Here is a 21,629-nt window from a genome sequence, read left to right on the forward strand (position 1 = left end):
TGACAGAAAACAACTTCCCAGTTTTGGCAAATGGCCAAACCGATGTTCGACCTCTCATCAAGGATTCTTAAGGTCAAAACGCAAGTAACATTACTCATACATCTTTCACCATGAACTTTTACAATCTTTAATTTGTAACTATGCTGTAAATAAATTTACTTTAGTTGTAATATTAATATCAGCAGATTTCGTGTCTTCATTTCATGGCAAAAGGAGACCATGTGACTTTTCTTCAATCTCATACCTAACAAGAGAGGATGATTTTGCCAACTACATTAAAGTGTTCCCAAGGATTAAACAGCCGAGAGGGAAAAGATAAAATACAAAGGTCTTATGTACGACATAAAAAGAAATTGGAATCTTAGGAAGATCTCTATCATTCCAGTAATTATAGAAGCAACTGGACCCATGAAAAAGAATTTCAAAAACTACCTGATAAATATACTAAGTGAACCAAGTGCAAGAGAGATTCAAATAATTGCACTTAAAGGGGCAGTTAGAATCCTAAAAAGATCTCTCTGCTGGAATATACGAGATAGCAGGCAAATGTCTTACATCTGGTAGGATGCCCCATCCCCAGCTTAAAATAAATAAGAAAAACTTAAAAATAATGAGATTTCTTTCATTAATGTGACATTCGAACTGATGAACATGCTATTTAAACCAAAATTAACTTTGTTTATTAAGGTTGTTTTTCTGAATGAGTCAACAGACTCGGTCAAGAAATGAAACCGACTGTTCGTATTTTCCGTGTGGCATATCACCGTTATTGAGACTATGTAGATGAATTTAAAATTTTCTGTTCATTTTATTTTTATTTCATCTAACTTCATTTTTGCCACATCATGGAACTTTGTAGGTTTTCTCCATTTTTTTGTATTACACACAACGAATGGGCACCAGGACAAACAATGTTTTGTTTTATGGCATATCAACCCTTTTCAGGTTATTTAATGCCGAATCCAGTTATTTTGGAAATAGTATTCATGTTGCATTCAGTTATTTTGTAGAAGGTTTTTATTCTTCAAGCTTTTTGTATTTTCAATCATTAGTTTGTAGTGTTTGATAGTGGATTTTATCGATTTTGTTTCCTGTCCTGCAGAACATGAAGGAGTTTTGCAATGGGAGAGGAAAAAGGGTTACAGAATTAATTTTTGGTACATTTGAAGTTAGGAAACTAGTCAGGAAGTGGGGGAGATAGAAAGAGAGGAAAAATGGGAAGGAAAAGTGTATATATATATATATATTCAACAATATATATGGTTTTTGGTTTTGCAGAACATAGTTAAGTTTTGCAAAAGGAAGTAGATAAACAAAAAGCATCTCAGGATTGGTTGGTTGTTTTTGTTTTATGGCATATCAACCCTTTTCGGGTTATTTAATGCCGAATCCAAAGATTTAAGAAAAATTTTTTAATAGAATATATTTGTTGTTTTCAAGTCAGTTTCTATTTAACCCATAGTTGGGACTCTAACAGGTACTACCACTCCGGGTCAGAGTGGACCTGGGAGCAATAGTAATTAAAGGGTGGCTCCACACTCCCCAAAGCCCGCAAGCTGGGGCCTCACCACTGGATATAGTTTAAGGCCATATCCAGGACACCCATTGAGGGACTTTTACCCTCTGCGGGGGGGGGGGGAGTCAGTGTATTCTAATGTCCCACAGACAGGGCCTTCATCTCAGGAAGCCAATATCTTTAGACAGCTTGATACCACCAGTGATCAACATGAACTCAGAAACTGGGATCTTGGGAAGATATCAATCATATTATAGGTGCCACAAAGCTTATGAAGAAGAACCTGAAGTCCTACCTAACTAATATTTCTGGTGAACCAAGTGCAATTGCACTTAAAGGAACAACGAGGATACTAAAAAGAGCTCTCGACTGGTTTTAATAAAAAGCAGAGCAATGTTGGCAGCTGGTTTAGCTGCCTTATACCCAACATTACATTCTCCAAAGGAAGAAAATGAAAAAATAAAGACACACATATTATTCTAACTCATATCTACTTGAGAGTAAGGCCATGCAAATGTTTTGTTTACTTTATATATATTCGAATTTATTAATGTTTTGATCTATCTACTTTCGTAATTTATATGCTTCTGGATGGTAGATAGACATCAATTTAATGTCCGCTGTATTGATCGCCAAGGAAAAAAAAAATAAATAAATGGAGTGGTAAAAGTAGGAAAAGAAATAATCACTCCGAACATGTACATGTAATCAATGGTGAAAAGATTAAGTTCACATTTTTTGTTTTTTTTTAAATGCATCTTGAATGCTTGTCACTTTAGATTGGTGAAAAATTTATGCCAGGATTACACCAGTTGGTATTACTTGGAGGAGGTAATGTTCAGGAGGATGGCTTTCAAGGACTGAACCAGAACCATACTCCACTAATTTAAGCCTGAAAGCCACCAATCAAAATGTGTGTGTGTGTGTGTGTGTGTGTGTGTGTGTGTGTGTGTGTGTAGACATAGATGTTGCTACGTTTGTGGAAACTGATTTCACCTTTAAAAACATATCTGCAGTCATTTAGAGGACTTTCAAACCAAGTGAAAGTCATTTTGTATTTTACCTCCTTTTCTCAAATGGAAATATTCAATGCTCAAACATAAGCAGAGTTTAGAAATTTATATTTTAATGAGACATTAACTGCTTATATATCTTTGTTCAATTGTTCCTTTTACAAATAGTATGTTAAAATTTAATTTCATGTAAATCTGAACGATTTTTTCTTGTTTTCTTAGGCATGTTCATTTGATAGCATTAGGACTATACAAAATGTTTTCAGCTAACAAAAAAAGAAAATTGCGTTTCCACACAACTGATACCCCAACTATTACAATAATACACACAAACATTAACAAAAAGCAAATAAATCACCTAAATATTGTAAAACTTGATTCCATCCTTGCATCCTGTTTGATCATAAAAAACTTTTGTGGGCTTATATTTGCATTTCTGCAAATACAATTTGGCAGAAATGTTAGTATTGCACTTCTGCAACCTATTTCAAAACCTTTGATTCACCCGTTGTATTCAAATATTTTTTAATTCATTATATTAATTTAAGATTTATTATAAGAATGTTTACTGACCTTGGGGGACGCTGAACACCAGGCTTCACACTAAAACACAAACCTACAGAAAAAAACAAAAACTGAACTTAGCGGGAAATTAGATATGCAAGAGATTCAGATAACTGATAAAGAATATTCAAAACAATATAATAAGACCTACGTAAATGGGGAAGAGGTCTCAATGCTGGAAACTGAAGATTTCTAATCTTATTTATAAATGTAATATTTTGTAGGTTTTGACTAAGTCTGAGGTGGTTCGTCCAATTTGTTTTTCACTTCCTCTCATAACTTGAAAGTGATTTTATCCAAGGTCTAGAAAAAGGCATGTCTTGCTAACTTTTGAGTGACAGAAGTGCGTGTGTAAGAACGTTTAAAATTAAAAAATGTTTAAATTCAACGTTTATTTCACGCGGTTAATGGTGTCCGAATGGATACGGTCTTTGCTAATCAAGCCAGAGATGGCTCGTGGTGCTGAGTTTGAATCTGTCAACTGGTGTTAATCGTGACACCCTACACTGAAGATTCTCGAAAGGATGAAACACTAGTGTCTGTAGGTATTTAATTATTATAGTAAATATATATATATATATATATATATATATATATATATATATATATAAGGTAAAATTAAAAGCCAAGAACAATGCGAGATTTTTTTTTTTATATATATATATATAGAGTAAAATTAAATGAAAACAAAAGAAATAAATTTCTTTTTTTTTGTTGCTTGTTTTTTCTTTTTCACACAAATTTTAACTCTGAACAACATTAAATTTTTTTTTTTTCTGTTGTATTCAATGGTGTTATAAATCTCAATATATTTCAGACTTCTCTTGAAAAAGGACTAATAGGTCTGAAATATATTGAGATTTATAACACCATCGAATACAACAGAAAAAAAAAAAATTTACTGTTGTTTAGAGTTAAAATTTGTGTGAAAAAGAAAAAACAAACAACAACAAAAAAAGAAATTTATTTCTTTTGTTTTCATTTAATTTTACTCTATATATATATATAAAAAAAAAAAAATCTCGCATTGTTCTTGGCTTTTAATTTTACCTTATAATTTTCTTCAACAATGCTTCAAGCAAACTACAATCTACTTATATATATATATATCTCAGTAGTTTTCATTCCAAATGTCAAAAGATGGAATTAATTGACTCATAAATTTTTTTTTTTTAAATTTTTTATTTTTATCTTTACATACTCCTATGTTAGGCAGATGCCTCAATTTTTGTAGCGGCTGATGTTTACACCTCAGCATCCAAAATCAAAATACGTAAATTCGTTTGTATGCACGTCATGCGCACATACACTAGCCTGAATAAAAACACCAAATTATATTTTGGACCCATCTGAGAACTTTCTGAATTTATTGGATATGGTCTTTCTGGGAGCCACCTAAGTCCTTTAAAAAGCCAGATTTTTATTCAATAAACCAATGGAATCCAGTTGACATGAATCTATAGATCGATATTGCTGGGCACCCCTGAGCTGGGTTCTCATCTCTACCATGTCTCCACTCATAAACATTAATGATCGACTTATTATCGTCTGCCAATCCGTAGAAACTTCATTCATCGAATTATTTCCGATTTTTCTCAATGAACTACTTTTCTAATATAAAAACAAATGAACACTGACTCATATGAACAACTTTCAATGAATTACAATTTATATAAATGAGAGCAGAAAAGTTTTGATAATTTTTCTGACCCAACTAACTTAAGGCTCTTAATAAATTCAGACTTCTTCAATGTCTCAGTTAATGAATTTACCCTTGTTTTACAAGTATTTTAATGGATGCTCTGATGAACTACAAGCCCTTGTACCCCACTCGACGTAAATACCCCGGCAAGCAGCAAAGTCCCACCCCTACACAGTAGAGATCCCTAGATGTAAGAAAGCCTTCTACTCTAATAGTTTCTTCCCCAGAACTGCTAGACTTTGGAATCCCCTTCTGAGTTCCTACTTCCTCAACTCTAGTGACATGCAGAAGTTCAAGTGTAATGTGAACAGACATCTTGTTGCTCAACTCCCTCCATAGTATCCCTGCAATTGATGTCCCTGATAGTAGTCCTCTACATCAAAGTGGCACTGTGCCTTGTTCGGGGTGAAAATGCAATTAGAAAAAATAAATATCCACACATCTATGTTTTCTTATTGCTGTAAACTTTCATTTTAAACGTAGAAAATACCTCTATATGCCTTCTTAACTAATTTTGTTTTGTTTAGCTTATGATAAGGTCTTCTTTTTCTTATATTTGGTTATAAAACCTGCAAATCTTTTTTGCTGAAAATATTTCTCTGCAGCCAGGTCACCCCAAAAGTACTTAGCTCATTAGAAAACAACTTAAAGACCACAAAACTGGTGTAGAACGCATTCCTTAGAAACTGGTGATCCAGACCACCTAAATTTTTATTATATTTGCATTTTACACGTCTTTCGTTGGATAGCGGAAATTATTTCCCCTGTATCACTGAACACCGAGGAGATGAATAGATATTCTTCAAAACCTGCTGCAAAGTTCAAGATACGAAATGTAAAAAATTAGAATTTGAAGGAAAAGGAGATATGCAAAACCTGTAAAAACAGAAATTGAAAAACATGGATGGTAATCTTCACAGAAACCAAAAATCCCCAAAATCCATGCTTCTGTTTACTCTTGAAAGACAATGGATACCGCCTATAAGGGTAATTGTGCGTGTAATTGTGAGGCAAGGGTAACACAATCTCCAACCACACCTCTCCTCAACTGGCACTGTTTGAGTCCAGTAGCTCAATGACTGGAAACAATGTTGAGATAAGCGGAGAGCACATACAGCACCTAGAATTCCCAAATGGTCACCCATCTAGTACTGACCAGATTCAACAGTGCTTAACTTTGGTGATCTAACCAGTGTGTCAACATGATTATGCTGTATATTCCCAAAATAATAGTCTTCCAAAACAATGGAGAATTTCTCACAATGCTATATTAGAATATATTATACTAGCGAGGGGTACCCGGCGTTGACCGGGTGTTTGGAGGTGTGTGTGAAACCTCTGGGGGAGGGGGGGGAAGTAAGTATGAGGATCGAACCCGAACTCTTGAGGCAAAGTTGTAAATAATTAAAGTGTGAAAGAAAAAAAAAATAAAAAAAATGTTTTGGTAGGTAAGTATGAGAATCGAACCCGTACCCTTGAGTTGGACATTACCCATTAGGCCACCGCAACATACAACATACCCAGGTTTGAATTTATTTATTAAACTATAAAAACAGGCGTGCGCAATAAAAGTTAACTCTGCTGCTTCCATTTGACCTAATTAAGAAGGTCAAATAGAAGTCACGCAGTTGTTTACCCAAGTTTGACTGTTTTTGTTTTTTTCCCCCAACAGATTTTGGGGGGAGGGGAACCAGCTCCCAATTGTCCAGATTGAATAACAATTGTCTGATGTACAACATTGATCAAAGCTGATTGCTTCTGGACATTTCCCGGCGCAATGCCGAGAACGTTGTTTGTTGTTAACTTTGAATTAGTTTCGCTTTTTATACGAAAAAGCCTTATCAACATGCGAGAAGCCAAAATAGCAATAATTTTGTAAAAGTCGACGTAAATAAATCTAGATGCGATGCACTTTCCCAAATCGTACATATTATTATTTAGGACCCATATAAACAGTTGTAAGCGATCGTAACGACCTCGGAACCGTGTACAAGAAAAGCCTTTTGAAGACATACACGAAATGGTCACACACACACATTTTGCCTTTTATATATATATAGATAGATTATAAACTAGCCTAGGTGTTTAGAGGTGTGTTCAGCAAAAAGAAAAAAAAACAAAACATTTTTTTAAAATAAAAATAAACTAGTCGTAGGCAAGCAGGTTCAAACCCATACTGCGAAGGAGAAAAAGAATGTGGGGAGGGGACATAAAAAAAAAAGTGACGTCTTTGCTGTTGCGTCCATCACTAAACCGGAAGTGGCAAAGGTTTAAATTAAGGCTTGTCAATCGAAAACAGGGGATGACTGTCAAAAAAAGCTTTTGAAAATATTGGTGAAAAAAAAAACTACCCCTCTCTGTAGAAAAGTACCCAGTTGAGGGTAAAGGAATTAATGTTTTTAGTCAATTTTTCGATATTTGCTGTCTGAAGGGTTAGCTTCAAAACGATACCAATCTCGTGAAAATCTGTCGCCTCTGCCAAAAGTTTTAGGCAGACATACAAACATACATACATTTAAACAGAAAGGTGTGATTTATATTATAGATGTACTTACCATGGGCTTGGTTTGGACCATGATATGGATCTTGTCCAATAATCACAACTTTGACCTGTAGAAATATGAAGAAGCAAGGTTAAAACTTTTGTTTGTCAGTTGAGAGAGACACTAAGTAAATCCTCCCCCAAATAGTATTCTGAGGAGATGGAAAATTGGACACATAACAAACAAAACTATTATGATTCTCTGTAGAGAAATGTGTAAAAAAAAAAAAAAAAAAAAAAGTGAACCTAAAAGGAGTATGTTGTCTTATGCCTAATACGTAGACTGGTACATATGTTGGCCAATGCAAAAAGAAACTATTATAACAAGTATAGTACAATCGAAGAAAAAAAAAAGGCAAACAATATGCATACTCCTGTAATGTGGCTGTTACACTCAAACAGTGTCATTACATTTCAACAACCATGTGGACCCACACGTTGTTTAATACTTTGTTACAAAAGTTTAAAAAAAATAAAAAAATCTAGGTACTTGTACAGTTTAATCAAGACATTAAAAAAATGAAAATATCGAAAAAAAAAAGTTTAAATTGTACGCATCCATTATGGAATGAAGTTCTCAGAAAAAAAAAGAAAAAAAAAATTCACTTAATTTCATCAAGTACTTTTTTTTTTTTTTTTTTTTTTTTTTACAGCGAAAAACAATTTGTTATACCAAGCAAAAGGTTCGATTTTTAGGAAGAAAAGCTAGTATTAAAGATGGGAAGGGAGGGTCGGGACTTTAACTGGAGTTATCTCCCCATGGTGTTCCTAAAATTCAAACAAAAATTTACAAAAAATCCAAGATGTCTGCCTTCAACGCGCTCTCATAAAAATCTGTTTTTCCGCTGTAAAAAAAAAAAAAAAAAAAAAAACTACTCGATCAAATTAAGTGAAATTTTTGCAGAGATCTTAAGTTCAAAACGGATACGTACAATATAACCTTTTTTTTTCTCTCGATATTTTCATTTTTTAATGTCTTGATTAAACTGTACAAGTACCAAAATCTGAATCTGCATTTTTTTTTTGAACGCTAATGAAATGCATTTATATGGGGTTCTTCCAACATTAATGCATTTCATTATCTTCCAAAAGTCTTCGTTTTTTTTTTTTGACCGTGCAGCGCATTCTCTAACCACATAAAATAAAAAAACGCACTTCCTTTACTCAACCATGTGCTGTCCATTTCCTGCCTTTCTTCTCCTATCCTGTGATGTCAGTGCATGCACATTTGCTTAATTTGCATATGTGCTAAGACAGCTGCTGCTGCTGTTAATATTTTCACTAGTCAGCTATTCTTAGGCTGCTGCTGATCTTGTCACTTGCACTATGTTACACTGCAACTACAATTACCAGCAGATGAATAAGATACAGATGCAACTAAGTTTGCTACTATGAGATGTCGGGGCACATGTAAGCAGATGTTTAAAATCGTGAAAAGATTTTTGCGACAGATAATGCTACACCCATGTTGATTTATTTAAAAAAATAAGATGCTTTCTTCATAGTGGGGCGATTTGTAAACAATATTAATACAGACGTGTCTTATTTCAATATACATATTCTGATTCAGTATGATCTCAAGGTGGTTATGCAGGGCTCTACATTGCGAGTGAAACAGTCGCATTTGCGAGTGATTTTTCAAAGTAGCGACTAGAAATAATGAAATGCTTATCTTTTGGCAATTGTATTTCTTTCACTGACAATCTTCCAAAGCTCACTACTGAGTGAAAAATATCTTTTCAACTTTTTTTTTTAATAAAATGAACAAAGCAAATTATTTAAATAAAAGTTTAATAGAATAATACTCTTTTTTTTTTTTTTAATAAAGGCTGTTTAAAAAATATTTGATGAAAACAATGTTTATATCTTCAAGTATCAACATAAAATTTGTTGTATATTTAGAATTACACTTATTTAAAAATATACAGAAAAATCTTTATGATATGCATACTCGTCACAGAACGAAGATGTCATATTCTAAAAATCATGTGGGTTTGGCTAGTAACTTTTCTATTTGGCTAGTAAACGAAAATATTTAGTTGTCAAAGGTCAACTGAAGATAAATTTGTCCATAGAGCCCTGATATGGTAAAAAAATCAAATTAAATAAAGTATGTATATTCATTCCTTTGAAGTCATTATAATAGATACGAAGGAGTGGAGGTAGGATGAATGGAGTACCCACACCAAAAATTTGCTCATTTAAAATTAAAACATTTTTTTTTATAAAGAAAAAGAAAAGCAAAACATTTATGAAATACAGACTTATCCGGTCTCATGAAGAAGAGGATAAAATTTAATGAATATCGTTTTCATAATAACTAGCGGGACCCATGGAAATTCTACAGTGGACTCTTTCGTATGTAATATATTGATGTTGGCATTCTGTGGATGTTCAGTGTAAGTGGAGTTTTGTTAAAACTGCAAAAGTATTTATCTAAGCTAGTAGGGACCCCCGGCATAGCCGGTCGTAAAACACGTTTAAATTTATTTTAATTTATGCAGATTTTGTATATATTACAGTCAATTTTCTATTGATTCCTATATATTATATACAGTTGTGATTTCAAAAATAAAATATATATCTATGACTGTTAAGGCTAGTTAGTTATCTCCCTTACACCCTCACGTTTTAGTGAAATCAAAACAGGCTTACTTCCCTTTGGAGATGTACACCGTGATTTGAACGCGAACTTACGAGACTACACACTGTTGACGGGCGGTCATCTTTGTTTTTGATAGTGTTACGTGCGCAGAGCCGTGACCATCGTCATAGATAGCCTGTCAGCTTAAAAATGACGTCATCGCCATAGGTCCTAGCAAGCAAGATAAGTCGAACACAGACTGTGGATAACGAGCAGACATTTTCTACAGAAAGCGTTATAAAACTTCAAAATTGGATTAAAAAAGATAAATATGATACTTTGTACTGAAACTCATCCAATATTAATAAAAAACGAATTGAAAGGGAGAAAAGTTTTTAAAAAGTTTAAAAAGAAAAGGAATACGATTTGATTTGTATGAAACTGAACTTTATTCAATAGAAATAAATAAAAATGAATAAATATTTTTTAAATAAAAAAAAACAATATTTTAAAATCAAAACTGAAAAACAAACGATAAATTAGTTTAACCGAAATACGAACAATAAATTAGTTTAACTGAATAACGAACAATAAGTTAAAAATTAAATTCAAACAAATATTAGTATAAACAAAGTTACTAAGGCAGAAATATTTCAAACATTGAACATTAAAACTTTTCAAAAATGTGTTGTAGAATTTAATTAAAAGTTTGAAATTTTCTTTTTCTGCTATATATATATATATATATATATATATATTTACTAATATTGTCATTCTCTTTGCGACAAAAATTGTTTATAAGGGAATTCGATGAACTCCATATCAGCATTTTTTTAATTTGCTGAATAGTGTGACCCTCATCACAAGAGTCAACATGAAATAATCGATTTTGATCAGCCAAAATATTTAAAGTTATGTACATGGCTAATTTTCTCTGATGAATTGAATGTAAAAAAGAATTGCATTTTGTAAGTTTGTTTATAACTATATAATTATATAAGACAAAATTATTAGTTATATCATTTGAATTAAACAGCTACTTCCAGGGTATTAACAGAGAACCTCTGTTAATACGCTGAAAGTAGCTGTTTAATTCAGCTATTTCTTCAACAGCCTCTCTCCCGGATATTAAATTTTTGCAGCTATTGCATTTCAGTTTTTTGAAAACTGCACAACAGCAATAACCTGCTAAGTATAATATAAAAGGAAGTACTTTCTTGCATTGATTAACATCATCTTCTGTTACGTCTATGTTAAATTTATAAACATGTAAATCTTGCTCCCTTGTCATTTCATCCTTGTTAGTTTCTTTTAAATTTTTCAATTCAATAGTTCGATTATTAATTGGTAAGCTCAATTTGAAAACTGACAACATTTTGAGTTTTTTTTCACATTCATACACCTGACGTATTGATATATTATACTGATCTCCACTAAGTTCTCAATACTGGCCAAACCTTGCCTTAAGGTTATCTGTCTGAAAATTTCCTGGTAATATATACATTTATACAATATTTAGTCAATTCTAAAATTGCGTAAGTAGTATGGTGCAAAGCAGTATATGTTTCCTTTCTTAACTTACCATATCTTCCAGAAATGCTATACCAAGTTTCTAACCAGTCACAGAACACATTTAGGAAACTATAATTATCACTATTTAATGTAAGTGGATTAGCATATTTATTATGAAGTCGACAACCTTTATATGGTGTTTTAACATTCAGTATTGTCCACCAATTATAAAATATTTGAATGTAATCTGCGATTTCTGCATAATTTGGCAAGCATTCCTATTTTCCTAAGGTTAGCAACCCTTGAATAGTATATTCGGTGAAAATTTGCAAAACCAAATTAACATTTTGCCTTTCAAAAGTTGTCGGAGAAAGAGCTTTTGAAGTCAACTTATAGCAATATTTCACAAGTGATTGAGATTCTAGAGCATAAAGTTTATGTAAACTAGAAAATGGAGCACTTTGGATGTTATCTAATTCATGATTTCCATTATTACAAAATTTTGGGAACATCATGCATTTATGTTCATCTTTTTGGCCAAGCGAATTGTTTCTAATGCATTTTAATATATGCACTGAGTCGAATAAGAAGAAAAGAGGGCTAGACGTTCTAACTGGATGGGGATATACAATTGAAAGCTTTGATTGGCTACAAAAGAAAGATATAGCTTTTTTATTTATTGCATTATTATCTGTTATAACAGATAATACCTTAAACCCTATATCTTCTAAGCCAATTATTACACGTTTAATTATGTTAAATAAGTTCTCAGCTAGAAGACATTTAGTTGGCATAACATGCACAACATCCTTATATTGTGAGAATACACTGTTAAGCATAAAAGCAAATATTACCACCTTTATATTCAAGATAAGGTTTGAGATGTATTTCATCAACAAGTAAAGATACTGTGATGTCATTCTGCATTAGTAACTTGAATTTACTTTTAATATACATGAGAAAATCGTTATTGTGTTGTTCAATGACAGGATTCATAAAAGTTAATAAGATTAATCTTCGAATGATTGAATAGCATGGTAAAATTACATTTTTAGTGTCTCTTAACAGTCTGTACCCTATAGGGGAGCAGATATATAATAAGGAAGAAAATACCATCATTTCACTCGAATAATTAACCTTATTCATTGTCATTATGTTAATTTGTTCATATATGAACTTAATGGCATTAAAATATTTAAATTATTCATCTTGCACTAATAGCTAAACTGATAAGATAAATTTTAATAAAGAACTTATATTAGAAGTTTTCATTTCCTGTTCTTCGATGTCCATTTTTTCATGTTTTCCATCAAAATCTACAGTTACATGTTTAGGAATTCTATACTTTTTTTTTTTACACGGTGGTCACCACTTATCAAGGCCCGGAAGCCACTCAGGGATAGGGGTTATTGCAAGTACAGTACGTTAGTGGAGATTTAATGAAGTGTTTACTTAAGGGGGCAGTTCATTAGGAATTTTTTAACGTTGGACTTGAAGACATCCAGGTTGTAGTCAGGTGGGAAGCAGGCAGACGGAACAGAGTTCCACAGGCGTGCACTTCTAAGAAAGAAGCTTTGTTCATGGAATCTACGTTTTGATTTAGGCACAGATAAAGAGTGGGGGAAATTTTTCAGTGGATTCAGCTAGACGAGTGTTTTTCGTGAAAGATTGGCGAGGGGGGACCAGAGATTGGAGTTCAGATGAGCACCTGCCATGGAAATAACGATAAAACAAAGATAGGCTCGCAACGTCTCTTCTGTGGGAGAGAGGTTGCAGGGTAGAGAAAAGGGCATTCCCCACTAAGCCATGAAGTCTATTTTGTACTCTGTCAAGGCAGGATAGGCTGTTTTTAGCAGCTCCTGCCCAGATATGGCAGCAGTATTCCATCCTTGGACGTACTTGGCTTTTATATAGATAAAGAATTGCATCAGTAGTGAGATATCTTCTGGAGCGGTAGAAGGATCCCACCATCCTTCCAGCAACCTTGGCAACAGACTTGATGTACGTGTTCCATTTCAGATCAGGAGTAAAGGACAAACCCAGAAGCTTGTCAAAACATGGGGCTTCTCCTAGACGAGAGCCATCTATTTCAATTGATGTCAGATGGGGATCAGAGCGTTGATGATGTAAAGATAGGAGTTTGGTTTTAGATGCATTAAAAGGTAACCAGCCACGTCTTCCCCCACTGAACCACGTGCTCGAGATCAGAGGAGAGAGAACTTTGTCATTTACAGCCTTTGATGTGTTGCCGTAGATATACTCCCCTATAGCACTCATTTCCACATCACTACAGAATACTCTAACGGCCAAGTCCAGTTCAATCACCATAGATATTTTTATTTTGGGGCATGGGCATCTCTTTAAATGGCATATAATGATGGTATTGTCTTGCCTAATGGAAGTCCAATAATTTTTATCTATAAACATTAATTTTTTTTTCTAAATCATCAATATTATGGAAAGTTTTACGTTTCCGTAACTAACTCGTCAGCAACACTTTCACATAATGCACGCTTAAGAGCAGAATTTTCTAAACGCATTTTCTTTGCGTTAGGAGACTCTCTAAAAGTGGTTGATGACGATAAATAGGAGGGACAGTTTGGTAATATTTGAGGGATAGCACCATCCTTAAGATAGGGATTTTTTAATTTAACACTAATTGTCTTTCCAGTCCTTTCATCAAATGCTGATGTCTCTCGCTGTATGTCTTCAGGTCGAAAATAAAGTTCACATACCTAAAGAAATAATTTAAAAGAAAATCGTACCGTGTTTGACTTAATACAAAAAAAAAAAATTTTTTTTAAAATTACATGACAAAAAACGATAAAATAAAAAAAATAAGGTAAATGCGCAGAATTAGTCCACCCTCGAAAAATCCGTTTAAATTACCACTTTTATGTTTTCGAGGGTGCTAAAAACAAAAATAACGTTTAAAATTACGGCAAACTAGTAGTTTTCAAGATATAAAGAGATGTTAGTTTAAAAAAAAGTGGGGGGGGGGATAATTTAACCCTAATCAACCACCCACTTTATGGCCAATTTTTTTTTTTTTTTTTTTTTTTTTCATGGGCAACGAGCAATTTTTTTTAAAATTACATTTTCGCCTCAAACAAGACAAAGTGCCTCTTTGATGTAGGAATGACCACAACTAAACGTAAAATGAGCACCTACAGTTGACCCCCTCTCCCCGACAAAAATTCTGTTTACACTTTTTGAAACGGGGGTGCTCATTTTACGTTAATCTGTTCATTGTACGTTGACTCCCAATCCCCAACATAAAGGTGGCCATACTCATTTTCCTTCGCTTTTATTTAAAAAGAAAGCCCCCTTAAAAAAAAAAAAAAAAAAAAAAAAAAAAAACGATGGCCATAAATTGGGTGCTCATTTTACGTTAAATCTTTATAGAAAAGTGATACCCCATTTTTTAAAACTAACATTTCTTCATATCTTGGAAACTACTCGTTTGCCGTAATTTTAAATGTTATTTTCATTTACATCACCACTAGCAGTATCAGAATTTTGGGGGAATTTTTGACAACCCTAACACAAAACTGCGAATAACATATACAAAACTCGTAATTTCTCCGTTTAAAGTGGGTTGTTTATTTTCTTTATGGAATATACTTCAAAAATAAACTATTAAAATTGTTAAAAAAAATAATAGAAATATTATTTTTTTTATTGCCGGCATTTTGTAAATACTGCTTTAAATAAAAAATAATATTTCTATTATTGTTTTAAACAATTTTAATAGTTTATTTTGGAAATATATTCTCCAAAATTCTGACACCTACAGGGCCACAACATTTACCACAAATAATTATTAAGCTTTTGGGATAACAAAAACGGTCATAAACTTAAAAAAAAAGTTTAATCTATTTCACGCTGAGATAAATATTACACAGTAAAATAGTTGAACTAAAAAGATAAATATTTTTTCTTATTAATTCTAAATAAACAGGGAATTCTGTTCTTATGATATCGCTTTTATTAAATTGTTAGGTGAAAGTACATAATATTTTCACCATACTCCCCATTTTAAATAAGTTTCTAAATAATAATTTATTATTTCAGTACATAACTTAAATTACATGTAAAATTCATTTTTTATATACATATTTTCATTTTTATTTTAAAATACGTTCTAAAAAAATAAACATAAAAAATTTTTTTTTTTTTTTTTTTTTTTTTTAAATTTCTCAAACACTTTAACACTCTGCTATATTTAGATGGAGTAAAATCCTTTCTTTTTATTGCATTAATCCACTGGTAAATTATTTCTTTTTTTTTTGGGAAATGAAGACACAGTAACTTTTGGTCCAACAAAATAAACCATTCATTTAAATGTCGTTTGGTATGGATTTAGTTGAATCTATATAATTATAAAACTCAAATGACCTTGTAACAAGTGATGTACCTAATTACTATGCCTCCCCACAGGACAGAGTTAGACACCAGGGTCGTTTTTTTTAACGTGGAGAAAAGGTACAAAAATAAAAATTGTCTCAGTCGTGAAGGATTTCTCCACCGAAAGAGAACAAGAAACGGAAGTGCAGCATCCGAAGTGATGTAACCCACTTTCCAGTTTACGACATCCGGTTGCACATGCGCGCATAAACATTAACCCATAACAATTTAAACAAATAAACACAAATCGCTTCTTTTGCAGATTTTGACCTGCGCACTGAAATATTAACATTATTATTTTGAAATTATTATTTAACATGGGAAGAGTGGGGGTGTTTTGCAACTATTCTTTATGACAACTATACTGTTGCTATTTTCTTACAACTAAAATACTTTAACCCGTTGACAAACATAAGAACAATTGTAGTAAAGCCAACACTACTACTACTACTCTATCTGTCCCTTTTCCTTCTTTCTTTTTTTTATTTTTTGTTTACATTTCTAGACACAAAATAGTTGTGTGAGAACGGTGAATTTATTGACACATTTACTAATCTGTTTCAATATTAGTTTTATTTTATTTTATTTAGGTTTTATTTTTTTGCTTCAGGTTTTATTAATTATTTTTCTTTTTAGATTTTAAGTTTCTATAACTTGATTGAAGGATCCAAATATGGGTTTTTCATTCTTATATTTCTCATTGGTAGGTTCAGGTGCGTTTTTGCTGCTAAATGATTTTTGTCGGCGTTCGATTCGTAGGTAAATAATGCTTAATTTTTTATTTTTGAGCGATTATTGGGAAAAATAGGTAACTTTACATGAATAGGGAGGACTTTTTTCTTCACGTTTGAGTGATCCGTCCGTGATTTTTCATTTTAATATACTTTCATAGAAATGTGTCCGTTATGTCAAAAAAATATATTTTCTTTACGTCACAAGTGTCACGCTCATACATGAATTCCATAGCTAATATAACATACTGATCCAACGGGTCACGGGTAGTCTAGTATGATATTAAAAATCACTTTATTGGTACTTTTATGCACTTATGTTACCGGGCCGGCGGGCGTTTTGTGACTATTCTTTCACCTAAGAAAGTAATAAACAAAAAGACATCGTAAAACTTGAATTCATTTTATTATATATATTTTGGGGGTGGGGGTGGGGGTGGAGGAATTAAATTAGCGAGATAAAGGACCGTTTGAATAAATTCACAATGATTTAAATTTGTATAAAAAAATCATTTTCAGTTGTGTGCACTTATATTACTGAACTGGTGGGTGTCTTGTAACTATTCTGTACTTTCACCTAACAATTTAATAAACAAAAAGATATTGTAAAACTTGAATTTAACTTGAAAATACTATTTAAAAAAATAGCATGGTAACAAATACATAAACACCATTTTATTTTACAGTTCTGTAACATAAGTACACGCAATTGAAAACATTTTTTTAAACTGCTTCTGTGGTACCAGTTTACAAAAATTCTGGCAAAAGACCTGACCTGTTAAATTATCACTCCATTAGCCTCCTCCCGCTCTCCGCCCAAATATTCAAGTCCCTACTGAACCAAGCTCTAGTCCATCACCTTACAACTGCTAAACTTCTGACTGGCCAACAATACGGATTTAAGCAAGCACTTCTACAGCAGACATCCTAACTGTAATCTCTTAACATATATACCATACACTGGACAAAGCAGGGGAGGGTAGAGCAGTAGCCCTAGATATATCTAAGGCTTTTGCCAGGGTTTGGCACAATGATCTTCTCAGGAAAATCAGATCATATGGTATCGCGGGACGAATACTTAACATAATCAAGAGAAAAATAAGAGAAAAGTCACGGTTGTCCTCGATGGTCGTACATCTAACCAATAGGATATAAATGCGGGTGTACCACAGGGGTCTATCCTTGGACTTTCATTATTTCTAATATTCATAAATGACCTCCTTGATAAAATTGTCTCTAAGATGGGTATATTTGCAGATGACATCACCCTCTATAACAGGCACGAGGGGAAAACAAATGAACACATATCTAAGGAAATGGCAGAAACACTAGAGGATGACCTCCAATCAGTGGAATGGGAACAATTATATATATTGAGCACTCTTGAATAATCATGCAAGTTTCATTAGGAAACCAAGCGATGCAATCATTATATATATATATATATATATATATAACTTGAGTTTCTTCAGCTAAAATCAAAACCGAAACCAAAATCATGAATTCTTGGTAACATTATTACACTAATGCCAAACTCAGAGTTTCAACAGAGTTTATTTACATCTAACCAGATGTGTCGGAACAAAATTCTAAAGAGAGAGAAAGAATATTAAATGAGATTTTGTAATGTGATGGGCAGTGAGTTAATGATCTGCTGGATAATAGAAACTGAACTGATACTACGGTAGTAATCCTGACTCAAACTATTCATTTGTTGGTTGAAAAGTGCTTCCCTTTACTAGTGTTTATTATTATTGCAGATTCCAAGCGTGCAAAAAAAAAATATAAAAAATAAAAATAAATAAATAAAAATAAACAAACTATAGTTCATAGTAATCAATATTGGCTTTTGTTTAACATTTGATACTATTGAAATCTCTTTAGATGACAATCTATTTTGTAAATATCTGTTTATATATATATATATATATATATAAGCGAAAATTTATGTATGTATGTATGTGTGTTCGCTTTTTCTGTGTCTACAAAAGGCTTCTTTCAGAGAAGCAGTCGCTCGGTTCACAACTTTTTAAAACTTTTTATATCACATAAATCGTAATATCTCACACTTAACGAAGCTCACCTGCCTATTTAATTTGCTCGATTTCGGGAAGATAAATATTCAATATTTGTCGCTCGCCGCATGTGGGTTAGTCTTTTACCTATAACGTCTTGGGGGGGGAAAAAAAAAGTGTTTAGCAGTAAATGAAATCCCGCAGTCAAACTTGACCTCATTAACTCATTAAAACGTGCACCTGCTAAATCCAAATAATTAAATAAATTCAAACGTGTTTCCGTAAGCATGTCGCGGTGGGGCAATGGTTAACGTTGCACTTTTTTTTTTTCCACAACTTTGCCTCAAGGGTTCGAGCCTCATACTTATTTTTTTTCTTAACCCCCCCCCCACCTCCAAACAACCGGGCAACGCCGGGTACCCCTCGCTAGTATATATATAAGTGCGAGTCTGTTAAGCTACATTGTTCATTGCCTAAAGTTTCCAACCTAATGCATAAATTCTTTTTCTCCAGACTTCTGTGTCCCTTCCTATTCTGTTCATGTTATTTTTACATTTGTTTTGAATTTCCAATGCAATATTTTAAATAACATGAATTGCTAACTATTTCATTACTAATTGATCATTGTCCGCTGACTGAGGTCATACCAAAAGAATCCAACATAATACTTTTACATTTGTTTTTCATTATATGGTTTGTCCTTAAACGTCTACTAACTTGGCTCACCTTATTACAAATTGACATAAGGACATACATGAGGATGTAGATAGAAGCACGAAAAACACTCGTCTAGCTGAAACCACTGTCAATAATTTTCCCCAATCTTTATCTGTGCCTAAATAAAAACATAGATTCCATGAACAAAGCTTCTTTCTTATAAGTGCACGCCTGTGGAACTCTGTTCCATTTGCCTGTTTCCCACCTGACTACAACTTGGATGTCTTCAAGTCCAGCATAAACAAATTCCTGATAAACCGCCCCCTTAAGACACTTTATCAAATCTCCATTACTAATGATTATCCCATTGATTATTGTACACGCAATAACCCTTATCACAGAGTGGCTTCCGGGCCTTGATAAGTGATGACTACCATATAAAAAAGAAAAGAAAAAAAGCATGTTGCATCATAAATATGCAGTGTGCAGCATGTTTTGGTGTTGCATAAAAATAGTAGACATTGCAGATAATAGATCAGGAGTGCCCATTACGTTGATCACGATTGACTGGCCGATCACAGAGACACTGTGGGCAGATTGGATGGTATTAAAAAAATAAAAAGTTGCCGCTGGCAAACTTCCACAACCTCTGGGCAGAGTGGGAGACACGAGCAGTCATGTGTGCAGCATGACAGAGCATGCTACACAAAGAAAATTGGCGATTGTTTGTTAGCGATCGATGCTTTTAAGACCTTGCGTTATTCATAGCTCGAGTATTTTTTATTTTTATTTACAAGAAGTGAACAGTTTTACCCACTAGAGTCACAAAACTGAAAAAAATGCTGTTGTCATAGCCCTAGTTATCATTCAATCCTGGGCAACGTTGGGTCTCCCTGCTAGTATAGTTCAAATCAATATTAGAATAAGAAGTCTTACCTCATTTAATGTACACATGCGGGTCCAGGAAAAGACTTCATCTGTTGGTGGATAGATTGTGTGCTTGCTCCTTTCACTTGCAATAAATTTGCAAAGCTACATTAAAAAAACGAAAAAAGACATTAAACAAGGACAACCTTTTTAAATATTTATAATATTGCAATTCATGACACACAGAAAACTCAGTTGTCTTCTTTTGTCCAAGTAAGAGTACCATGGATTGGTCGAAAACTAAACCCAATTATTGATTCCTTAGGTATTTCATGGCAAGTGCTCGTCTGAACCCCAATCTATGGTCCCCACCTTGCCAAACTTTCATTAAAAACACTTGTCTAGCTGAAACTACTATCAATAATTTCTCACACTCTTTATCTGTGCCTAAACCCAACTGTAAATTCCATGAACAAAGCTTCTTTCTTAGAACTGCACGTCTGTGGAACTCTTTTACGTTTCCCTGTTTTCCAGCTGACTATAATATGGTCGTCTTCAAATCCAACATAAGATGAGTCGTCCCCTTAAGTAATCCAATTTACCGAATTTCCACTACTGACAATTACTATGATTATTGTCCCATTGACTACTGTACAGTCATTAACCTTTATCCTCAAATGGCCTCTGGACCTTCATAAGTGGTGACTCCTTTGTAAAAAAAAAGTATTACACGAATCAACTTATATTTGTTTACAGAAGTCATTTGCACATACGAAGACCAAAATCTGTTCTATTGTTTTTTTTCACTTGACATGAGTCAGTTGAAGTCCTTATTCTTTTCTTGGTCCAATGCGATTTATGAAATTATATTTACATCAACTGCATTCATTTGATGAAGGTAAAGTAATCTGTCAAGAATTTTTCTACCTAAAGCTGAATGATCTATACTTAGACAAATCTGAAAGATTATCATTCAAACACGGTAGTTTTGGAATGTATGGTTAAGTGACAGTTTTAGAACTGCTTTAAAGCTTCACTGCTCACTCATTTTTCGACCAAATTTAAAACAATTACTGGTATTCAAAATCATAAAAAACTGGTTTCCATAGAGACTACTGTTGCTACCAATTCACTGCTCTCACGAAAAGAGAAGTAACAAGTGAAACAGAATGAAAGGGAGATAATTGAGGGATTTTATTGAAAGCAGACAATTGCTGTACATATGTGTATGTTATGTTTATGGAGGCAAAAAAATAAGACAAATTAAACAAAGAACAAATAAATTTACTGGAAGCCTGGAAAAATCATGGTTTACAATAGAAAAATGTGAGCATGAAAAGTAATATGGTTAAGCTTAAACATGGAAAAGTAAAGGACTAGTTAAAACTGAAAAAGAAAACGACAAGATATTCTAGTAAAAAATATAAATTTATAACTTAAAATATTGCAGCATTTTTTTTTTTGATGTGTTAAGACTTGATTATATAATGTTATAAATTGAATTAAAAAAAATTCTTAA

General features: G+C 33.0%; 1 protein-coding gene across 1 annotated transcript in view; it reads right to left on the bottom strand.

The window, feature by feature from the left end:
- LOC145283844 (uracil-DNA glycosylase-like) overlaps positions 1 to 21,629 on the bottom strand; it is a 53,218-nt gene that overhangs the window by 14,309 nt on the left and 17,280 nt on the right. The window contains exons 3-5 of the mRNA XM_080132952.1: positions 20,180 to 20,275; positions 7,351 to 7,405; positions 3,103 to 3,145 (exon numbers count right to left, since the gene is read on the bottom strand). Of these exons, the coding sequence (XP_079989078.1) occupies positions 3,103 to 3,145; positions 7,351 to 7,405; positions 20,180 to 20,275 (194 nt within the window). The remainder of the gene's footprint in view (positions 1 to 3,102; positions 3,146 to 7,350; positions 7,406 to 20,179; positions 20,276 to 21,629) is intronic.

The sequence above is a fragment of the Euprymna scolopes genome, chromosome 8 (genome assembly GCF_053919585.1).
Source record: "Euprymna scolopes isolate OS-2025 chromosome 8, ASM5391958v1, whole genome shotgun sequence".
Lineage (NCBI taxonomy): Eukaryota > Metazoa > Mollusca > Cephalopoda > Sepiida > Sepiolidae > Euprymna > Euprymna scolopes.